The sequence below is a fragment of the Morchella sextelata genome (genome assembly GCF_020137385.1).
Source record: "Morchella sextelata strain SCLS chromosome Unknown scls_15, whole genome shotgun sequence".
Lineage (NCBI taxonomy): Eukaryota > Fungi > Ascomycota > Pezizomycetes > Pezizales > Morchellaceae > Morchella > Morchella sextelata.
The window spans coordinates 216-19183 of record NW_025408630.1 but is presented as its reverse complement, the minus strand read 5'-3'; the positions used below and the strand labels follow the sequence as shown (position 1 = coordinate 19183).

General features: G+C 45.7%; 5 protein-coding genes across 5 annotated transcripts; 3 read left to right on the top strand and 2 right to left on the bottom strand.

Moving 5' to 3' along the window:
• Window positions 1-162: 162 nt before the first annotated feature.
• Window positions 163-2693, top strand: H6S33_003328 (uncharacterized protein; the record flags this gene model as incomplete). Its single annotated transcript, XM_044835114.1, has 3 exons — window positions 163-828; window positions 885-1536; window positions 1636-2693. The coding sequence occupies 3 exons, from the start codon at window positions 163-165 to the stop codon at window positions 2691-2693; spliced, it is 2376 nt and encodes a 791-aa protein (XP_044691689.1).
• Window positions 2694-2714: 21 nt separating this feature from the next.
• Window positions 2715-4475, top strand: H6S33_003327 (uncharacterized protein; the record flags this gene model as incomplete). The annotated part of the gene is made up of 1 exon (XM_044835095.1): window positions 2715-4475. The coding sequence occupies one exon, from the start codon at window positions 2715-2717 to the stop codon at window positions 4473-4475; it is 1761 nt and encodes a 586-aa protein (XP_044691688.1).
• A 3199-nt stretch (window positions 4476-7674) lies between these two features.
• On the top strand, window positions 7675-8472 carry H6S33_003326 (uncharacterized protein; the record flags this gene model as incomplete). Its single annotated transcript, XM_044834984.1, has 2 exons — window positions 7675-7736; window positions 7791-8472. The coding sequence occupies 2 exons, from the start codon at window positions 7675-7677 to the stop codon at window positions 8470-8472; spliced, it is 744 nt and encodes a 247-aa protein (XP_044691687.1).
• A 6818-nt stretch (window positions 8473-15290) lies between these two features.
• On the bottom strand, window positions 15291-17114 carry H6S33_003325 (uncharacterized protein; the record flags this gene model as incomplete). The annotated part of the gene is made up of 1 exon (XM_044834873.1): window positions 15291-17114. The coding sequence occupies one exon, from the start codon at window positions 17112-17114 to the stop codon at window positions 15291-15293; it is 1824 nt and encodes a 607-aa protein (XP_044691686.1).
• A 377-nt stretch (window positions 17115-17491) lies between these two features.
• H6S33_003324 (uncharacterized protein) lies at window positions 17492-18758 on the bottom strand (the record flags this gene model as incomplete). Its single annotated transcript, XM_044834762.1, has 2 exons — window positions 17492-17653; window positions 17709-18758. 2 exons carry the CDS (start codon window positions 18756-18758, stop codon window positions 17492-17494), a joined length of 1212 nt encoding a protein of 403 aa, XP_044691685.1.
• Between the last annotated feature and the right edge of the window lie 210 nt (window positions 18759-18968).

The following is an 18968-nucleotide window of genomic DNA, read 5'->3' as shown; positions in this document are numbered from 1 at the left end:
ACTATAAACATATTCCTCACAAAGGTCACGTGTTAAAACCCTCCTCAAGTCGTCTATTCTCCCACACTCCAATCCACAGGTTATGAGCCCGGGTTCTGCCAAATAGAATCCGCACTACACCATCGCCACCTCGCTTAACTCAACAACACTTCATACAACATCATGCCTTCAGGTGGAGAATCGTCATCCAGTGCTGCTGAGACTAAACCCTCAGAGACAACAGCCACCAGTAACATTCGTCTCAAGTTTGATGGACTTCCTAAACTACAAGGACAATCCAACTACCAAACTCGAGCGAGTGCCTGGAGGATAACGTTCGACGCTGTAGATTGGTGGGAAGCGTTGAGCATCGAGAACCCAGACGAGAATGACACCGAACTCAGCAAAACCGAGATAAAGAAGGCTCGTAAACAAATGCACAGCCTTCTCATCTCTGCTGTATGCGAAGAAATACAACCAACAGTCGTCTCCGCCGAAAATGCATTCTACGCATGGAAGGCGCTCAAAGATCTCTACGATCGTGTATCACCCAACATCACGATCACCCTCCTCAGCCGCGTCCTAGACACGAAGATGCAAGAAGGCGGATCACTGACCGAGCATCTCGCGACCTTCGATGCGAACTGGAATACTCTCAAGTCCAGATGCCAAAGCGCAGACCACAAACTCACTCAGGCTCTCCTACCCCTCACCAAATCCAACGAAGCCATGGCAGCATTCCTCCTAAGCTCGCTACCCAAATCAGTGAGCAACGTTGTAGACAACATCCAGACCAAACAGGATGTCACCTATGAAGACGTACGCCAACGACTACAGAACCTGGATGAGGTACCCCCTCAACAGGAAACAAAGTACTCCATACCAGGAGTACCACAAGCGACAAGGAATGCACCTGGTGCAAGAAAAGGGGACAGCCTTACAAAGGCCACGAGTACACGGAGTGCAGAAAGCTCAAAGAACAGAACAAGAACAGGAAGGGAAAGAGAAAGGACAACTCGGCATCGGTTGTAGTAAATGACTCTACCACCACTATCTGTATGGTACGCCACAACCTCTCCCAACCCCTTACTTGGATCCTTGATTCTGGAGCAACCTCTCACGTCACACCCTTTCAAGACCAACTCATCGACATCCGACCTCACACCGGCAATGTCCGAACAGTTGATGGAACCAACCACACTGTCACCGGAATGGGAAGCGCTAGTTTCAGCTGCCGCCTTCCCGATGGAAGCAGATCTTCCATACTCCTCACCGATGTGCTGTTGGTCCCAATCTTGGGAAATGTGGGATTGGTCTCCGAAACCGTGCTCGACAAAAAGGGATTTAGAATGGAGTCAGGAGGAGGAAGCAAGTTGGTTACAAAAGAAAAGAAAGGAATAATTTGGGCAAAATTGGAGAAGGGACTTTGGAATGTACAAGTAGTTAGCAATACAGTTCGTTTGACCACTTACGATGAATGGCATCAAGCGTTAGGCCACCCTGCGACACTAGAAAACTTGTATCACGACATTCAAAGGCAGCCTCCCAAACCAGAAAGTTTCCACTGCAGTCAATGAGTACTATCAAAAAGCGTACATAAGAAACCTGCACCAATTAGTACTAGATCCAAACAACCATTCGAACTAATCCACTCAGCTCTATCTGGAAAGTTCAGTATACAGTCACAAGAGAAAGCTCAGTACTATATGTCCTTCATCGATGATTACACCCGCTTCGCATGGATATATCTCCTGAAACAGAAAGAAGACGCAAAGAATGCCATCAAGGACTACGTTACCAGAATCGAGAAACAGTATAGTACAACAATACTGAGATTCAGAACGGATGGTGGCGGTGAATACATCAATAAGGACATAACGAACTACTTCGAGACACAAGGAATAGTTCATGAACAGACTCCCCCATACACTCCCGAATCTAATGGAGTTGCAGAACGATTCAACAGGACGGTAACCACAATGGTCAGGTGCATGATCATGGACCATCCTAAGTCGTTATGGGGAGAAGTATACGCAACAGCTGTCTACCACAAAAACAGGCTACCTCACAGTACGCTTAAGGGAAAGACTCCCTTTGAAGCCCTGAAAGGAACCAAGCCAAGTATACAACACCTTCAACCATTCGGCAAAAAATGCTACGTCCACATCCCAGAAAACTCTAGGCCAGCAGGAAGCAAACTAGCACCCCGAGCGTATGAAGGAATCATAGTTGGATACTCAGACAGTAATAAAATATACCGTATCTGGATAGGAACACAACATAGGGTAATTGAAAGTTGGGACGTCACATTCCCCCCTCCTGAATCAGGGGAAGTCTCAGTGGAACTCGACTTCATCCCCAGCCTCAAACCAGAGACGGCAAATGCACCATCAGACGACGGATACGAATCAGAAGACAGGTCTGATCCAGAATCCGAGTCGAATGCAATCGAAGAGAACCGTACAGAAATGCCAGGATTGTTCCCGGAATCACCGGAACTGGTTAGAAAACCACCACCGGCTACACCACACAAGGGAAAAGAACCTGCCATACCTATGGGACAACCGCGAAACCCAAGAGATAACTGGGAGACAATTCCAGCACCAGTCGTACCATTCAAAGACTTCAAAAGAAAACCACTTGAGTCAACGACACCCAAAGGTACACCACCACAACCTCCAAAAAGATCAGATCCACCACCAGCTCCAAGATGATCGAATCGCGTCCGTAAGAAAATGTATTATGAACTTGATAAGGAAATAAGAAGGAAGGAATACAACAACAAGGTAATACAACTAAAGAAACAACAAAAAGGATACATTGAATCAGTTAGAGAGGATGGTCTAATGGATAAAGGCGAATGTCAAGCAATGATTGAAGAATTCAAAGCCGACATCAGAAAAGCCAGAAAGGACCTGGACCTAGAATACCAAGATATATCCAATGAACCTGCGATCTACCATGTGCACCTTGTAACCGAACCTTCAACCTATCATCAAGCCATGAACAGCGACGATCAAGACCTATGGAAGAAGGCGATACAGACTGAAAAAGACGCCCTTGACAAAGCCCATACCTGGGACATTGTCAACCGACCAACCAACCGAGCAGTAGTCAAAGGGAAGTGGGTATTCAAAGTCAAACACAACGCGGACGGAACAATCGAGTGGTACAAAGCAAGGTACGTTGCTAAAGGCTTCATCCAAGTACAGTACCAAGACTGCGATGAGACCTTCGCCCCCGTTGCACGATATGATTCTCTACGACTCCTACTGGCACTAGCTGCACACAACGGTTGGATACCACAACAAATGGACGTCAAGTCAGTCTTCCTGTATGGTGTACTCAAGGAGGAAATCTACATGGAACTGCCTGAAGGCTACAGGCAGGACAACAAGGTTTGTAAACTTCGAAAATGCATATACGGACTAAAGCAATCACCCCGTGAATGGTATGCTTGCCTAGCAGACTCCCTTCAACGGAAAGGATTCGTCCCAGCCAAATTCGACCCATGTGTCTTCATACATAAGAACCACCATCTATACATATCGGTGTATATAGATGATATCATGATATTCGGACCCGACTCCCCATTCAGAAAAGAAATCAGACAACTACTCAAGGCAGATTTCGAATGTACGGATCTCGGTAACTCGAAGTTCATACTGGGAATAGAAATAACGGTAACCAACAACGGTATCACGCTATCACAACGCGCATACATCAACAAGATCCTGGATAAATTTGGAATGAGTAACTGCAAACCAGTTGGCACACCACTCGAACCGAACCTCAACCTTCACAAAGGCGAACCGGAAGACCAAATCGAGAAACCAACTGAGTACCAATCCATAATAGGATCACTGATGTACGCGAGTATAGCTACCAGACCTGATATCATCCATGCCGTTACCGCTCTCTCACAGTACTCCTCATGTCCAACCGAGGACCACCTACAAGCAGCAAAGCGAACTCTCCGATACCTCAACGGAACCAAAGACTGGAACCTGTTCTACCCGAAGGGGAATACTAGAACACTCGACGGATTCTCAGACAGTTCCTACGCTTCAGACCTAGATGACAGAAAATCGTTCTCAGGATACGTGTTCAGACTAGGGAAGTCAGCCATCAGCTGGAGAAGCCGGAAGCAGAAATCAGTCGCAGTCTCAACAACAGAAGCCAAATACATGGCCCTGTCCCTCGCAGCTCGACAACTCGTATGGATTCGTAATGCCTTGCACGAACTCCAACAACAATACCAGTACTTCATACACGCCGACAATACAGGTTCTATCGAACTCTGTCGGAACCCACGTATCCACGACCGGTCCAAGCACATCGACGTTCACTACCACTACACACGTGAACAACTCGAAGCCGGAACCTTCGAAATCCTCTACGTCCCTACCGAGGACAATGTCGCGGACATAATGACCAAAGGACTACCAAAACCAGCTCACCAAAAATTGTCAGAATTGATACGATGTGGCAAGTGAGGGGAAGTGTAAAAATATGGCATTGCGACATCGGTTATGTATGGTAATTACTCATGTATAAGGGATGACTTATAGTTGGAACAAGGAGGCTTAGCGCCTGGATTATGTAATCAGGAGATCTCTTGGTACTAAGAACTATCTGTATATAAGGAGCAACAAACTCCCATAGTTGTCGCTGGAACTCAGCGGCGCAATAGTATCTTCTTTGCACTATAAACATATTCCTCACAAAGGTCACGTGTTCAAACCCTCCTCAAGTCGTCTATTCTCCCACACTCCAATCCACATCGCCCAAATGGCAACCAACTAGTTGTGAGGGGGCCCTTCTCGCACCCACTCATACTCCCGCCGACCCAGTTGCACCACCGATCGCTAGTCCCGCCTCCTCCGAGTTGAGTTTTTAGTAGTTCCGGACTTGATCAATGACCCCTACCCGGAACCTTCTAATGTTTCTCCTTTGTCTGCTTTCTCAATCTCTGGCTGCTCGGTATCATCTGTGGATGATAAATTGGATGGGGATCATTTTGTTGCTTCTTGTAAAATTGTACTCAATGAAATATCCATTCAAAACCACATATTGATTGATACCGGTTGCTCCAGGTTCGCATTCATTGATGAAACATTCGCGAGCGATAATAACCTCCCATTTTTCTCCCTGCAATCACCCCGTACTCTTGAAGTCATCAACGGACGGCCCATATCCTCCGGACAGATTACCCACCGCTGCTACGTACTGCTATCAATTGGTTCCCACCATGAAACTGTCCCCTTCTTCATCATCAAACTCAGCTCACATCCACTCGTACTCGGAATTCCTTGGCTTCAATCTAGTAGTGCAATGTCGGACAGGATTTTGAGCTTGCCCGGGAACTGTCACCCCACAATTCCAGGCTCTGTAGCTATGGGTTGAACAGGACGATCCAGGTCCATTCCCATCATCAGGTATGCGTATACAGGGGGTCGTGGTCGTGATTGCGGGGGCGGAGGTGGTGGTTGGGGCTGTTGAGTAGGGTAACTCACTGTGAGTCTTCGCAACCCGTCCTGGTTCACTCCCGGCACCGCCACTCACTGGGCGGCTACAACGATCGATGACTGCATGGCACCGAACGCACCGTCTCGAGCCCACGATCATGACGGTGCATGAAATTCAATGATGCCGTGTTTCCCCATCCTCTGCTTCGATGGAATACATATATTTCAGATTCTGAATTCCAAATTAGCGCATTGGGCGAATCCCACTGTTTGTCTCCAATGTGTCTTCTTACACTCTCGGATTCTGTACTCCAGGTCACCACTTTACTAAGTTTCAACGCTCGTAACCCTAACTACCCACAACCAGGTTTCAACCACCACCAAATACACATTGATGTATTTCATTTTTACCGAACATTGTATTTTGTACAAGTAACCAAATCAGATTTGAACTCTCGTAACCCTAACTACTCACGACTAGGTTTCAACCACCAATAAATACATATTGATCTGTTACATTTTAACCAAAAATTGAATTTTGTACCAATAGAATAACAACGACCTGAAGAAAAACAGATAGAAAAGTGTCACTTCAGTATTCTGTCCTACATTCTAATTCCGATACGTAACCATGAAGGTTACAATTACCAGTCTTCGGGCTGTATTGTATTATTGTTCGAAACACTACTGAGCAATATTGAATCGCTGGATAGATGTGAATGTCTACTAGGACAGTATGTAGAGCAAACACTAATGGTGAAATTGGTTGCTACTGTTTGTGATAGCTTGAGAGGTATAAATATCAATCGAAACAGAAAGTGCATCAGAGTTTGCAATTGAGATTTCTTGGTATGGTTTGCTATGATTCGATTTGTATGCACACTTGTTGTGACAGAATGTAAATCAGGAATAGGAGATAAGATTTGTGAGGATTTTTGGCAATCGCTTGATACGTATGCATATAAATCGGAATGGCAAGTAAAGTGTATACCGATAAGAAAAGCTTTCTGTATAATGTTTTAATACTAGATAGGAGTCGATACCTGTCAGAAAAATATTCGAATCAGTAATTAGCAGTGAAATTGGTTGATATCATTAATAATTGGTTCATACTTATACGTTCTTATCAGAACAGCAAATTTAACAGTTATTGACAAACAAAACCTTTTGTATTATTTACAATCCTTTGATATGTATGTATCAGGACAGCAAGTGTATCAGAAATTCAAAATTCTCATTTGTTACAATCGTTTATGAAGGTTTGAAAGCTATGAATATTTATTGCTACAGTAAAATACTGGAATTGATACTCAATGTGTTTGATGGCTTGATTGGTATACCATGTTCTGGATCAATATTGAATAGATTGAATACTGCACTACGGTTTGCAAAATATCTTCTCACAAAACACTAGGTTGTGGCTTCCCAATCTATTCTGAAATATATACAATCTATGATCTTATTCTGAACTTGAGAATGAACAATATTCAGCACTTATCTCTAAAACTCATTATTTTAATTGATAACAGTCTTCATAACGTGTATCCTGATATTTTTTATTCTTGTAAACGGGTAGGAATTTGACGATGTCCGCAAGATAACATCTCTTCCACCTCACCTACCTATTAACAGTATGCGCCCAAATTCCCCCAAGCCTTTAGAATTAGGATTATAGGTGGTTTTGATTGAGAATGTCATATTTGAGCTGACTGGCGATCAGTATAGCACTCAATTGCTTGAACGTTCTCAGTGTAACCCAATTCATATCCTAAAACCTTGTCCGATTTCATGGATCGATTGAATGATATAGTAGGTTACAAAGGGTCGAATTGGTCAGAAAGATTTTATACATTTCTAGAAGATTCCGTCAATTTTAAGGGTATGAGTCACGTTGGATTTGTGATTGCTAAGCTTTCTTTATGTATATAAAGGGGCTTTGCCCCCGATTCTATTCTCTTTCCCTCTCTTTTCTTCTCTTTCTTTTGGTACGCAAAGGTTTAAGTAATCTACGCTGGCTATTGCTATTCAAGTACTATTTTCTCTTCCTTTATAAGGAGGCCATCTCACTTCTCCGACCTTCCCACCGCTAGTCCTAAACTACTGTAAGTTTCTTCAACCCCTCTCGCTGATTAACCTACCAGCCCACACGATCACCTTCCGTACGCTGTGGAATACTCGCTATTCACATTTCTGAGATTACATTGCATCGTCGTCTGCACCATATGCCATGTCCACGCCCAACCGACCTACATGGATCTCATCTAACAAAATCGAGCAATTTAACCATCAGTACGAATAGAATACTGCTTCCTTGTTTGACCACCTCCCTACTATGTTTTAAAGCATCCGACACGAGAGGGATAGTGCTCGTACACTGCTCCCCGCCGCCCACAAAACCATTGACTACCTGGAAGAGCAAGTAATACAGGTCAACCTTGACCTCAATGTTGACCACATCGCCCCTGTCCCCAATGTTCCTGTCCCCGTTTTCGCTGCTACTGCATCAACCAATTTCTCCACCTTTGGGTCTGAAACGTTCCCTGAAAAGTTCGATGATATCCGGACCAAAATCCCCGGATTTGTTACCCAACTCCGAATGAAGCTCGAAGTCAACCATAATCATTTCCGCAATGGGACAGCAAAGGTTATCCATTCGGTCACCTGTTTGGAGGGAAGAGCCCTTGATCAGGTCATCCAACTTGTTAACGCCAATCCTGCTGACTTCTTTTCCTCCGTCACCTTCTTCGTCGCCCAAATGGAAGGCTCATTTAGAGAACTAAACATTCAAAGCACCAACCACCGCCAACTCATCCCCCTAAGGCAAGGCAAAGGAGACTTTGCCACCTACTACTCACAGTTAATCAGAAACGTGTCCCACTTGCATTACAACAAACGAGTCAAGATTGACGAATTGCCGGAAAGATTGTCGGACAACTTTAGAGACGTCATGACATATCGAACGGACAGACCCAACATGGTGGAAGCATATGCGACCATGTCAGTGATGATCGACAACCACATGTAACTGACGTGCTATGATGAAACACAACCGTGACTTCCTTTCGAATAGTGTAAATAAAAAAAGAGAGTGTTGATGATACTCGTTCAGAAAGAAGAAAATGGAGTTTGTATGTTTAAACATTCCCAAGTCTAGAAAATTATAACTTTATGGGGTCTCCTCTCTATTAAAGATCCGTTGAAGATGAGAGGCCAACCTGGGGCAACACCGAGTGCCTTATAAGAATATGGCACGTTTGCTCAAGTTCTTTTTCCGACTGACAATCTGCCTGTTGATAGTCGGGGGTACAGCAACTATTTTTTATCAGGGGAGAGGGGAGTAACTGTGACACCTTGAATGAACTTCTGTCCGAGTCAAATCATGCAATTTGTTGAAAGCTGTGGTTGAAATCTTAAGAACTATTGGAAACAGCCGACCAGATAATAATTGTTTATTCTAACTCTATTAGAACCGATTTGAGTGTTTGTAAACCGAAGTTTTGCTTTAGTAGTTTGAGTCACACTCCCACTCCCCAAAGATACTCCGGAGCAAAACAGGAGCATTCCGGCAGTTTGACACTGCGGAGGTTAGTGTTGGGGATTAAAACGTGTTTTTGGAATTAGATTTTCCATTATCTCCGGGACACCGCCAGAATCATGTCTGTAGTGCTAAAGCATGATCTTTGAGCGTCGGTTGCAGAGATATGAAACCTCAAACATTGGACTGCATAGGTAGGGAACTCCCGTCCTGCATTCCTTGTGCTATCAGCCATCTTTGTACTTCTGTTCCAAGCTTGCCCAGCCCCCTATTTTTAACTTATAAGACTTCTTACTCATTGAGATCACTGTTCTCTATAAGAATAAAAGTAGGAGCCCAACTGTCCTTGTCTTCACACGTCGATGAAGAACAAGCTGCTGTTACTTAAGGTCGGTGGCTTAACTGATGGAATAGGTTCTTTTGTAACAGCCTCATAGTGGCACAGTTACATTACTCCCCTCTATGGTAGACTCGTTTTGAGTCCACTGTAGTGTTACTGGAATATTAGTATTTGGCATAGAAGAAAAACAGTAGCTCTATTGGTGATTACGTACAAACTACATGTCTGTTTCTATCTCCATCAGAGAAGGAAAACTCTAAAATGAAATGCCTTTTAAAACAAAGAAAATGACATATTCTCCACTCTTCTCGTAGAACCTTCCATTCCACTAGTGGAGATTTCGATGTTAGCAAGAATCTCTCTTGTTCCCAAACAATGCGATATTCTACAAATATCTTCTAATGCCCAGCCTGTTGCCATCGGCTATTAGCTATTTCTTGGAGAATGTGACTGTATTCTCCTTTGACCTCATCTGGAGTAGGAGGGACTTCAGTGCGTTGAGGGTATTTCAGTCCCCAATAGGACTCCAGCAGAAATATTTGGAAGTCATCATGAATGTTCCATTGAGAGGGAAGCTTCAGCCTGTAGAATGCAATAACAAGTTTCTCATCAACCTCAAAGGGACCTAGTTTCTTGTAGTCAAGCTTGCTTGAGGGTCGATTGGGAACCATATTGCTTCAGTCCAGCATCACCTTATCCTCATCTTTGGGTTCCGCAGCTTTCATATGCTTCTGGTCATACCATTTCTTCTGCCGGGCCTGTGCCTTGAAAATATCAGTCCTCATGGTTTTCCAAAGAGCTTTCCACTTGGACTCTAGTACGGCGCTGGACATATTGGCATTGTCTAGCTTCCTTGTGTGCCAATGCCAATTGGAATCAGGCTCGAACCCATAATTAGCGTAGGACTGAAATAGTTTAGTTGACTGTTGGGTTGCCGTGTTGTAGGCATACTCTGCAAGCGGGAGTAATCCTGCCCAATCATCCTACTGGTACGACTAAAAGCTTCTGAAATATTACTCTGGCGTTTGATTGACCCTCTCAGTTTGCCAGTCAGCTTGAGGACGATATGCTATAGACAGACAGAGGTTTACTCCAAGAAGCTTCATCAATGAATGCCAGAACTTACTTTCGAATCTGTAGTCCCGATCAGAAATGATTTCTTCGGATACTTCACATAGTCGCCATATTTCCTGAAGGAATTAGAGAAATGTTTGTGTAGAGAAGTGTAGTAATAGAGTGTGTTATTCCAACTAACTAGAGAGGAGGAAATGCCCCATATTTATACTAAAGAAAGGTAACACAAAACATAGTGAATCATAACGGTATAAGTAATAGAAAGACATGACTAATAAATACCAGAGAAAGAATGAGTCAAAACCCATCACTCATAATGACAAATGAGAATCTTCCAATACTATGAAATGTGCTAAGCGGACTATTTCAAGACTTCCCCTCATGAACCACAGTGAATAGTCGAAGAAAATAAAACAAGCTTACCCTTATCCAATCCCTTTGTAAGTAAATCCGCCAAGTTTTCACTTGTAGAGATATATTTCAACTCAAACAATTTATACTCGTATCGTTCCCGAACAAAATGAAAATGTACATCAATATGTTTAGACCTTTTATGAAAGACAGGATTTTTAACCAAGGACAAAGAACCATTATTATCACCACGAAGAATAAAAGAAAGTTTCGGTTTCCATTCCAACTCGTGTGTCGCATTCCTTAACCAGATCAATTGTCGACTAATATCCGAAAGAGCCATGTATTCTGCCTCAGTAGTAGAGATGGCGATGGAGCGCTGCTTATAAGAGCGCCAGGAGATAAGAGCTTCCCCTAGCATTATACCCGTTCTTGGTACTGTGGAGTTCGGCTTAAGGCTAGATTTTAGGCCTAAAATGGTCAAATCTCGAACAATTGTAAAAGGCATGACGTACGGGGGGTATCCAATGACACTGATCCGGCTAATAAGTCCCGTATGGGTGGCATGCGATGGCACTGTTTCTGCCAAAAGGTCTCGTACGGGAGGTATTCGAAGGCACTGGTTTTGCTGAAAATCCCCGTATGGGAGGTATCCGATAGCGCTGACTGTAGTAAAGGGTAGTGTACGGGAACATTCCCAAGGCACTACCTCTGCCAAAAGATCCTGCACGGGGAGATTCTCAATGTACAACCTCTGCTAAGGGCGGCGTAAGGGAGGAACTCAATTCCACTACATATCTACAAAGTACCGTACGGTGAAGTGTCCAGGCCACCGTCTCTGCTGAAGGCGGCATACAGGAGGTGCTCAATGAAACCGACCATGCTAAAGATGGCATACGCTAGAGATTGTAAGAGCTTTGCTCTGCCAACAGCCCCGTATGGGATCGGTTCAGGGCGGCGTTTGTTCTAGAAGCCCCATACAGTAGAAACTGATAGCGAGCTTTTTGCAAATTGTAGCGTGTGGAGGAGACCGATGATAATTGGTTTAGCAAAAGTGGCGTAGGACAGAGGGGTGTCAACGCATTGACCAGTCAGTCGCCCTGTGAGGGAGGTATTTCACAACTCTGACTCTGCAAAATGGCCCCGTACGAGAGCCAGGTGTATACCCATTTGCATGCCTAGTACGAGAGCCAGGTGCACGCAGTTGACTCTGCAAAATCCTCCCGTACGGAGGTGTGTGCAGAAAATTCCCTGAAAAATCACCCCGTACGGGATGTAGGTGCAGGATGTAGGTGCAGGCAGTTGACTCTGCAAAATCACCCAGTACGGGAGGTATTTTCAACTCTACCTCTACAAAGTCCTCTGGTACAGGAGGTATTTGACAACTTTACCTCTACATAATCCTCTCGTACGGGAGGTATTTGACAACTCTGCCTCTGCAAAATCGCCCCGTACAGGACTCATTTGACAATTGTGTCTCTGCAAATTTAGGGAAGTGAGCTCAATGTTGAGGTTAGCAGTGACACAAATTGTGTATTTTCAAGTTCTGTAACGACCATATAGTTGCGATCTGAACAATGCTACCAGTACTGGAACCATGGTGCAGTATCTAATTGGGAACTGCTCCAGGTGGTGCATCGAGCGTACAACACCTGATTCAAGTTTGGTAATACCACAGGTGCTAGAATGACCATATAATACCTATCTGCATGTATGAATTGGATTCGGACTGCAGACAAGCTTGGGTGTTGTAACAGGGCCGCTATAAGGCTCTTACAAAAGTACCTGTTCTACCAGTTAAGCTAAAAAGACCCTAGGGTAACCGCAGCTTGTTCTTCATCGATGGGTGAAGGCAAGGGTAGGTGAGCCCCTACCTCTGTTGGTATGGAAGGTAGGGATTTTAGCGAGTAAGGAATCTTACAAGTCAAACCTACAGGTGCAAGCTAAGGCCCGGAGGATATGCTCTAATATGACGGAGGTGATCCGGTCAGTATCTCGATCTGTTTGAGAAGCATTTGCGGAGTTGTGAAAACGTTGGAAAAAAAGTATGTTTTGGACCCCAAAATAACCCCTGGAGTGTCAAACCGCCGGAACCCTCCTATTTGACCCCGGTGCACCTTTGGGGAGTGAGAGTATGACCCAAGCTACTAAAGCACAACTTCGCTTTATAAATACCCAAATCAATTGAATAAGCAATTGTTGTTTAGTCGGTTGTTTCCGTTAGTTTTTAGGAGGCGACCAGCTCCTGGCAGAGATTGCTTGATTTGACTCGGATAGCAGATACTCCGAAGTGTGGTAGCAACACTCCTAACTCCGCTCTGTAGGAAATAGTTGCTGGGCCCCCGACTATTGACAGGCAGATTGCCAGTCAGAACGAAAAACCTGAATAAGGGTACCGGACTTCTATAAAGAACCGGTGTAGCTCCAGATTGGCCTCCCATCATCAGTGGATCTTTACTAGCGAGAAGACCCCTTGAAATTATTAAGTTCCTAGACTACAAAAGAAATCAAACAAACAAACTCTATGTTGCTCTCGAACAAGTCCTATCATAACTCGTGCGTTTCTATTTTTATTTTTCTATATGATCGAAGTCACGGTCGTGCCCCATCATGGCATCTCTGTTACAGATATGTAAACCATTGAAATTCACCTACTCTATATACAAATCCGGTTCTCCATGCACTTCCGCAACCCCTTCCGCAACTCCCTCCGTACAAATTCTCGAACATGCAAATCTGCAACCAAGCGTAAGCCTACTTCAATACAACCCCCACCATTTGCTCTCCAACATGAATGTCTGCCACTAAGCATTCACCACCAAATCCAGCAGCAACCTCTGCAGTGAATTGTGTGCTGGCACCACCACCACATCTGCAACAAATCTGGAGGGATTTTGCAGCAATTCAGGCAGCAGCTCGACATGTCCTCCACGGTCGAATTATACCCATTTCTGATGGGGTGAACTCAGGGTTAAGGTTAGCCCCCCATCACCAAAAACAGGGAGACCCCTATAGTATGCAGTGCTACGTGCCGTACAGTCCCCTTCAGGCACTTCTCCTTTGATATATAGGGGATGTACGGTTGACTTGCTTTTGCCTACTAGAACAAGCGTCGTGAGGTGGTTGTTCTACCTGTATGGATGCATTGCGTTCCGACCCAATGCAGGTTTGCGCGCACAACACATACCAATTCGCAAGGCTTCAGTACCCTCTCGGCTACAGCGCGCACCTCCACAGCCCGCACTTTCACAGGCCGAAGCTCCACAGCCCGTACCTCTACCACCGGCTCCCCGCCAACAAATCTAACACCTCCACATGCACGAAATTGACACCTCCGCCACCACCAAATCAAGCACCGAGGCTGCAGCGATTCATGCATCCACTATGCAAAGATTCTACTCCAAATCATGCAACAAACCGGTAGTGATTTTGCACTAAATGATCCAGCGATTCTGGAAAGAATAGGGCATGCAACGACAGGTATTTGCACGCCACTGCCATCATATCGAGATACTGTTCCCTCAAATCACGACGGCCTACAGAACTGCAGACGCCTGAAAGCAATCTAGCGGAGGATAAAGAAGGTTAGTTAGGGGTAGGGTTAATTAGGGTTAGTTAGGGTTAGTTAGGGTTAGTTAGGGTTAGTTAGGGTTAGTTAGGGTTAGTTAGGGTTAGTTAGGGTGGAATGGAACGTAAACTATCGAGAAGAGAATCGTCAAGGAGGCAGACAGGAAGGTAGACAGGCTATCGCTTCAGGTTTCGCTTTGATGATGAGCTCTTCAGTGCCAGTAGCGAGGGCGGTATATATAAGGGTACCGCCAGACATCGAGTGAGAGCGCGTGACCCTAGGGTTACCTAGGGTTAGGTTGCGGGCCAAAGTCCCGCCGCGTCTTATCGCCGATTCGGCGTAACGTTAGGCCGTTAACGCCGAAACACGTCATGCTGACATATCTCCCTATCCCCGTTAACCCCGATAACTCCTAACACCGCCCAAACTCCGGAGAGTTAGGGTTAGTTAGGGTTAGTTAGGGTTAGTTAGGGTTAGTTAGGGTTAGTTAGGGTTAGTTAGGGTTAGTTAGGGTTAGTGGGAAACCCGCAGGTCACAAGGAGGCAACAGCCGCCCAATGCCCTGCGGGCATTGGGTCGCGCAGCGGCCACCCATCCACTAGCCAAATCATTATCCTCAACGTGGGGATTCTTCTGGCCGCACCAGAGTCCTGCCCACGGATAATGATAAGGTTTTACCCATTGAAGTGTCAGCGCACGACAACGTTTCCCACAAAGGGGCGTCCGTCGTGATAACATCTTCGGAACTAAATAACAGGTTCGTAACATAGCCAGCCGAAGTTCTACTACAATACTCAGAGGACCATAAGCGGTTCACCAGATAACAACCTGGATCCTGGCCATGGGTCCCTGCGTTCCGTCAGACATCCAACAGCGTTTCCACGATCAAAGACCGTTTCCGCGCCACGTTGGACTAAAGAACACGTTCTACCGCAAGCGGTAGCCTCTAAGGAATATTGGTTCGTTCTTCGACAATTCAAAGTTCTCCCGAGGAAGAATTGAATGACGAGTCGTCACCATCGGTTTGTTCGTTGTACGTACGTTGTACAGACAGAACTTTAGAGAGGTCGAATGCACCACTCGTGGCGAAGTCATTGAATGATTCAGGATCAATTCTAGACATCTGGACATTAAGCGCGTTCACGTCGTCAGACAGATTTCGTGTGCGCTTGTACGATATAAGGAATCTTGTGTCACGAATGGATTCTAGGAATAATGCGTCTTTCGTGGAAAGCGCTCCAGCCTCAATCGCTCCATCGATAATCGCCGTCTTAAAGGATGCAACATTAACGTTGCTCCATACGTCATTGTAAGAAGTTTTGAGGACCGCATAGGAATGAGCCTTTGGATCGACTTTTGGTAATACAGCGAGATTCCAGCGTTTCTCGACTTCTTGTTCCTTCCAAGCTAGAAGGACTTGACGTGGATATCCCCGCGCAATGAGTAGTTCCATATACTCTGCTACTGACTGGTCGTAGAATTCGCGTCTAGACGAGCAGGTGGCTATCCGGGTAAGTTCACCCTGAAATCCGGATTTCTTGACTTGCGTCGGGTGAGCGCTTTCCCATGGTATACGCATAAAGTGGTTGAAGGGTTTCCGGTAAAGTTTAAAGTCAAGTGTACTACCGGAAAGAATATCGATTTCTAAATCGAGGAACGGACTGGGTCCCTCACCTTCACCAACCACGGACCATTCGGTGCGGAGTACCGGTCCGAGGTTATGTTTATCGAGGATTGCCCAACAATGCTCCGCAGAGTCAGCCTCGATAATAGCTAAACAATCGTCGATATAGCGACAATAAATCTTTATTGGATTATTGTGCTCGAAAGTTTGCACGTTGAAATCAACGTTTCGTTCTTCGTAGTATGCAGCATAAATATTTGCGATATCAGGGGAGCAGGCAGCTCCCATCGCTAAACCTTTGAGCTGTGAATAGAACGAGCCATTGAATTCAACCATCCCATATTGGTTGACAATTCGCATGGCGTCTTGCAATAGATGCACGTTATCGTTCAAAACGGGATCTAATTGCGCCGGGTGATCCGCAAACCATGCAGCAACAATGGAATGTGCGTCTGCAGGGATATTCGGGTACATGGCGACTACGTCACCTGTACATACGAACATTTTACGGCGGGTCCGGTGGTCAGGGATAATAGCCTTGCGTAATAGCGCCGCAACATCCTTGGTTGATTGAACAATCCATGGTGTTGCCTTAGCGGCGCCGGCTATTTTAACCTGTACCCATTTAGCAAGGGGGGACGTAACCCAGGAATGTCCGGGGGCAATAGGACGAATAGCCCAAGGTCTCTTATGTATCTTTGGGATACCGTGAAATCGAGGGATGTCAAATTGCAAATTCCACCGTTCAAGGTATTCCTTTTCTTGCTTGGTGGTTACGTCGATAAGGCATCGTGTAATGTGGGTAAGATCACGCCTTACTTCATGGATGGTGTTGGCCAGCCACTTGAATCTTCCGTTGATCGGGTGATCCTTGTTGTATGACAACAAGGTGGGACCGGGGTCCCCTGCCCAACTAACTTCCAATTTCCGGTAGTTTTGACCATCGGCGAGGAATTTCTCCACTTCGCTTATGTACCAGTCGCGCGAAAAGATAACAGGCCCAAGGTTCTTGTCCGTTCCTTTGATCATCATTTTTTGACTTTCTAGGAATTCAGAGAGTTCTTTCCATCGGGGGCGACGATCCCGATGTAAGGTATTGGATCTTACGGGCCCAGCGTAATCCCCGTGAAGGGAAAGCTCACCACATGCAAGTCCACTCTCAAGCGCGTTACTCATTTTCGGTGGATTCTTTTTTACTTTCGTAAACGAGAATTCCGGGTTCCATGGTTCATCATTGTTTTTATCTCGGTTAAACCAGAAATATTTCCAGCGTAGTGAATACGTAAATTCATCAAATGCAGTGGAAATTAAATTCTTATTAAACGTGATAGGATACAGATATTTTAAATTAACCCCCAACTCATATCTGACCCAATCTGGGACAGAAAGCCCTGCTTGCACATGAGGATCTGGCCAAAACCTACGAAGCGCTGAGAACCTTTCGGTATTAGCTTTCGCGACCAAGATATCTGTTTGCAAATGGGAGGGGAGATTTAATAACGTACCCGGATAGGAAGAGGGCTTATCGTAGTTAAAGTTTGTAGCTAACAACTTTAGACTTTCGCCTTCTTCCCTGGCCCTTTTACGACGGTGGAGGATGCGACCCGTTTCTGAGTCGTCTTCTTCGAAGTCGGCGTAGATGGCTTCCGAGCCTTCTGCGTCTTTTTTATTCCCTGTGGTTTGGCCGGAGCTTTCACCTTGGGGGCGGTTTTTCCCTAGATCGCGGTTAGATAGGTAAATCGAGTTTTTCGGGCATGGGGACCCTCCTACCTTGCGTTTGTTGGACCGATTTTTTGGCTTAGCCATGTCTTTAGGCAGAAGCGACTTAATAAGTCTTTTCAGCCGAGCCTCTTCAGACTCAGGCGCTTCTTGGCCAACCTTCAAGACAGTTCGTTCCTTGAGAGAAATTTTCTTCTCAAGTACGTAATCCTTGTTGGATTGTTTTATCCGAGCCATCTCTAGCACTCGGATTGCCAATAAAGGAGCCAGCCCGAAGGCAGCATCCCTTTCTACCGACAAAAACTCAGGAGCTTTAATGTCGCCGGCGTTATCCCGCTGGGCTCTCGCCTCTGTGGGTTGATCACCGACTGACATATCAACGTCCTCAGCCTGGGGGCGTTCCCCATATCGGATCTTGGCGGCTTGGTAGTCCCGGCTGATAGCATCACGAAGACGTTTCTCATAGGATTCCCTAGCCAACAGTCCGTCAAGGTGGGCTTTCTCCCCTCTTTTCTGAGTGATGATCTCATCAAGAAGCTTACTCGCCATTTCGGATTGTAGAACAGCAATCCGGTTGTTTGCCGATTGTTGCATTTCGGCGGGATACAAGGAGGTGAATTGCGTACGGACTTTGGCCTTGGCCACGGGGTTCAGTACGGTCGGAAATTTCTTTTCGAACTTATTTTTCTCCAGGGAACGTATGGCTTGCTCTACCCCGACTAACTTAACCGCTGTGGTGTGCAGCAGAGATAACTCGTCAAACAATCGGAGTCGAAAGGTAGGGTGGAGAAGTTTTTTGATGTCTTCCATTCGTTCGATAGGGGGTCGGGAAGACATGTAAGCGGCTAACGCACTTTGATAGTGTTTGTAGGCGCTTTCCTCTCCGCTAGTCGTAGCTAGATAGGCGTCTGCGATCATTTCTCGCCAATGTAGCTCGTTGGAGGGGGTGGGGATGGAACCCATGAGGTGGGAGGGACCGTCAAGAGTTAGGTGACCAAACCCGTGTAAGGTTTCAGTACTGACAGGTCGTCTAGTTCTGGCCTTAACAGATCCGAAAATCGGAAGGTCGGTGGGAACGGTGGAGGGGCCAGGGGCGGACATGGTGATAGTCGTGAGGGTTAGTTAGGGTGGAATGGAACGTAAACTATCGAGAAGAGAATCGTCAAGGAGGCAGACAGGAAGGTAGACAGGCTATCGCTTCAGGTTTCGCTTTGATGATGAGCTCTTCAGTGCCAGTAGCGAGGGCGGTATATATAAGGGTACCGCCAGACATCGAGTGAGAGCGCGTGACCCTAGGGTTACCTAGGGTTA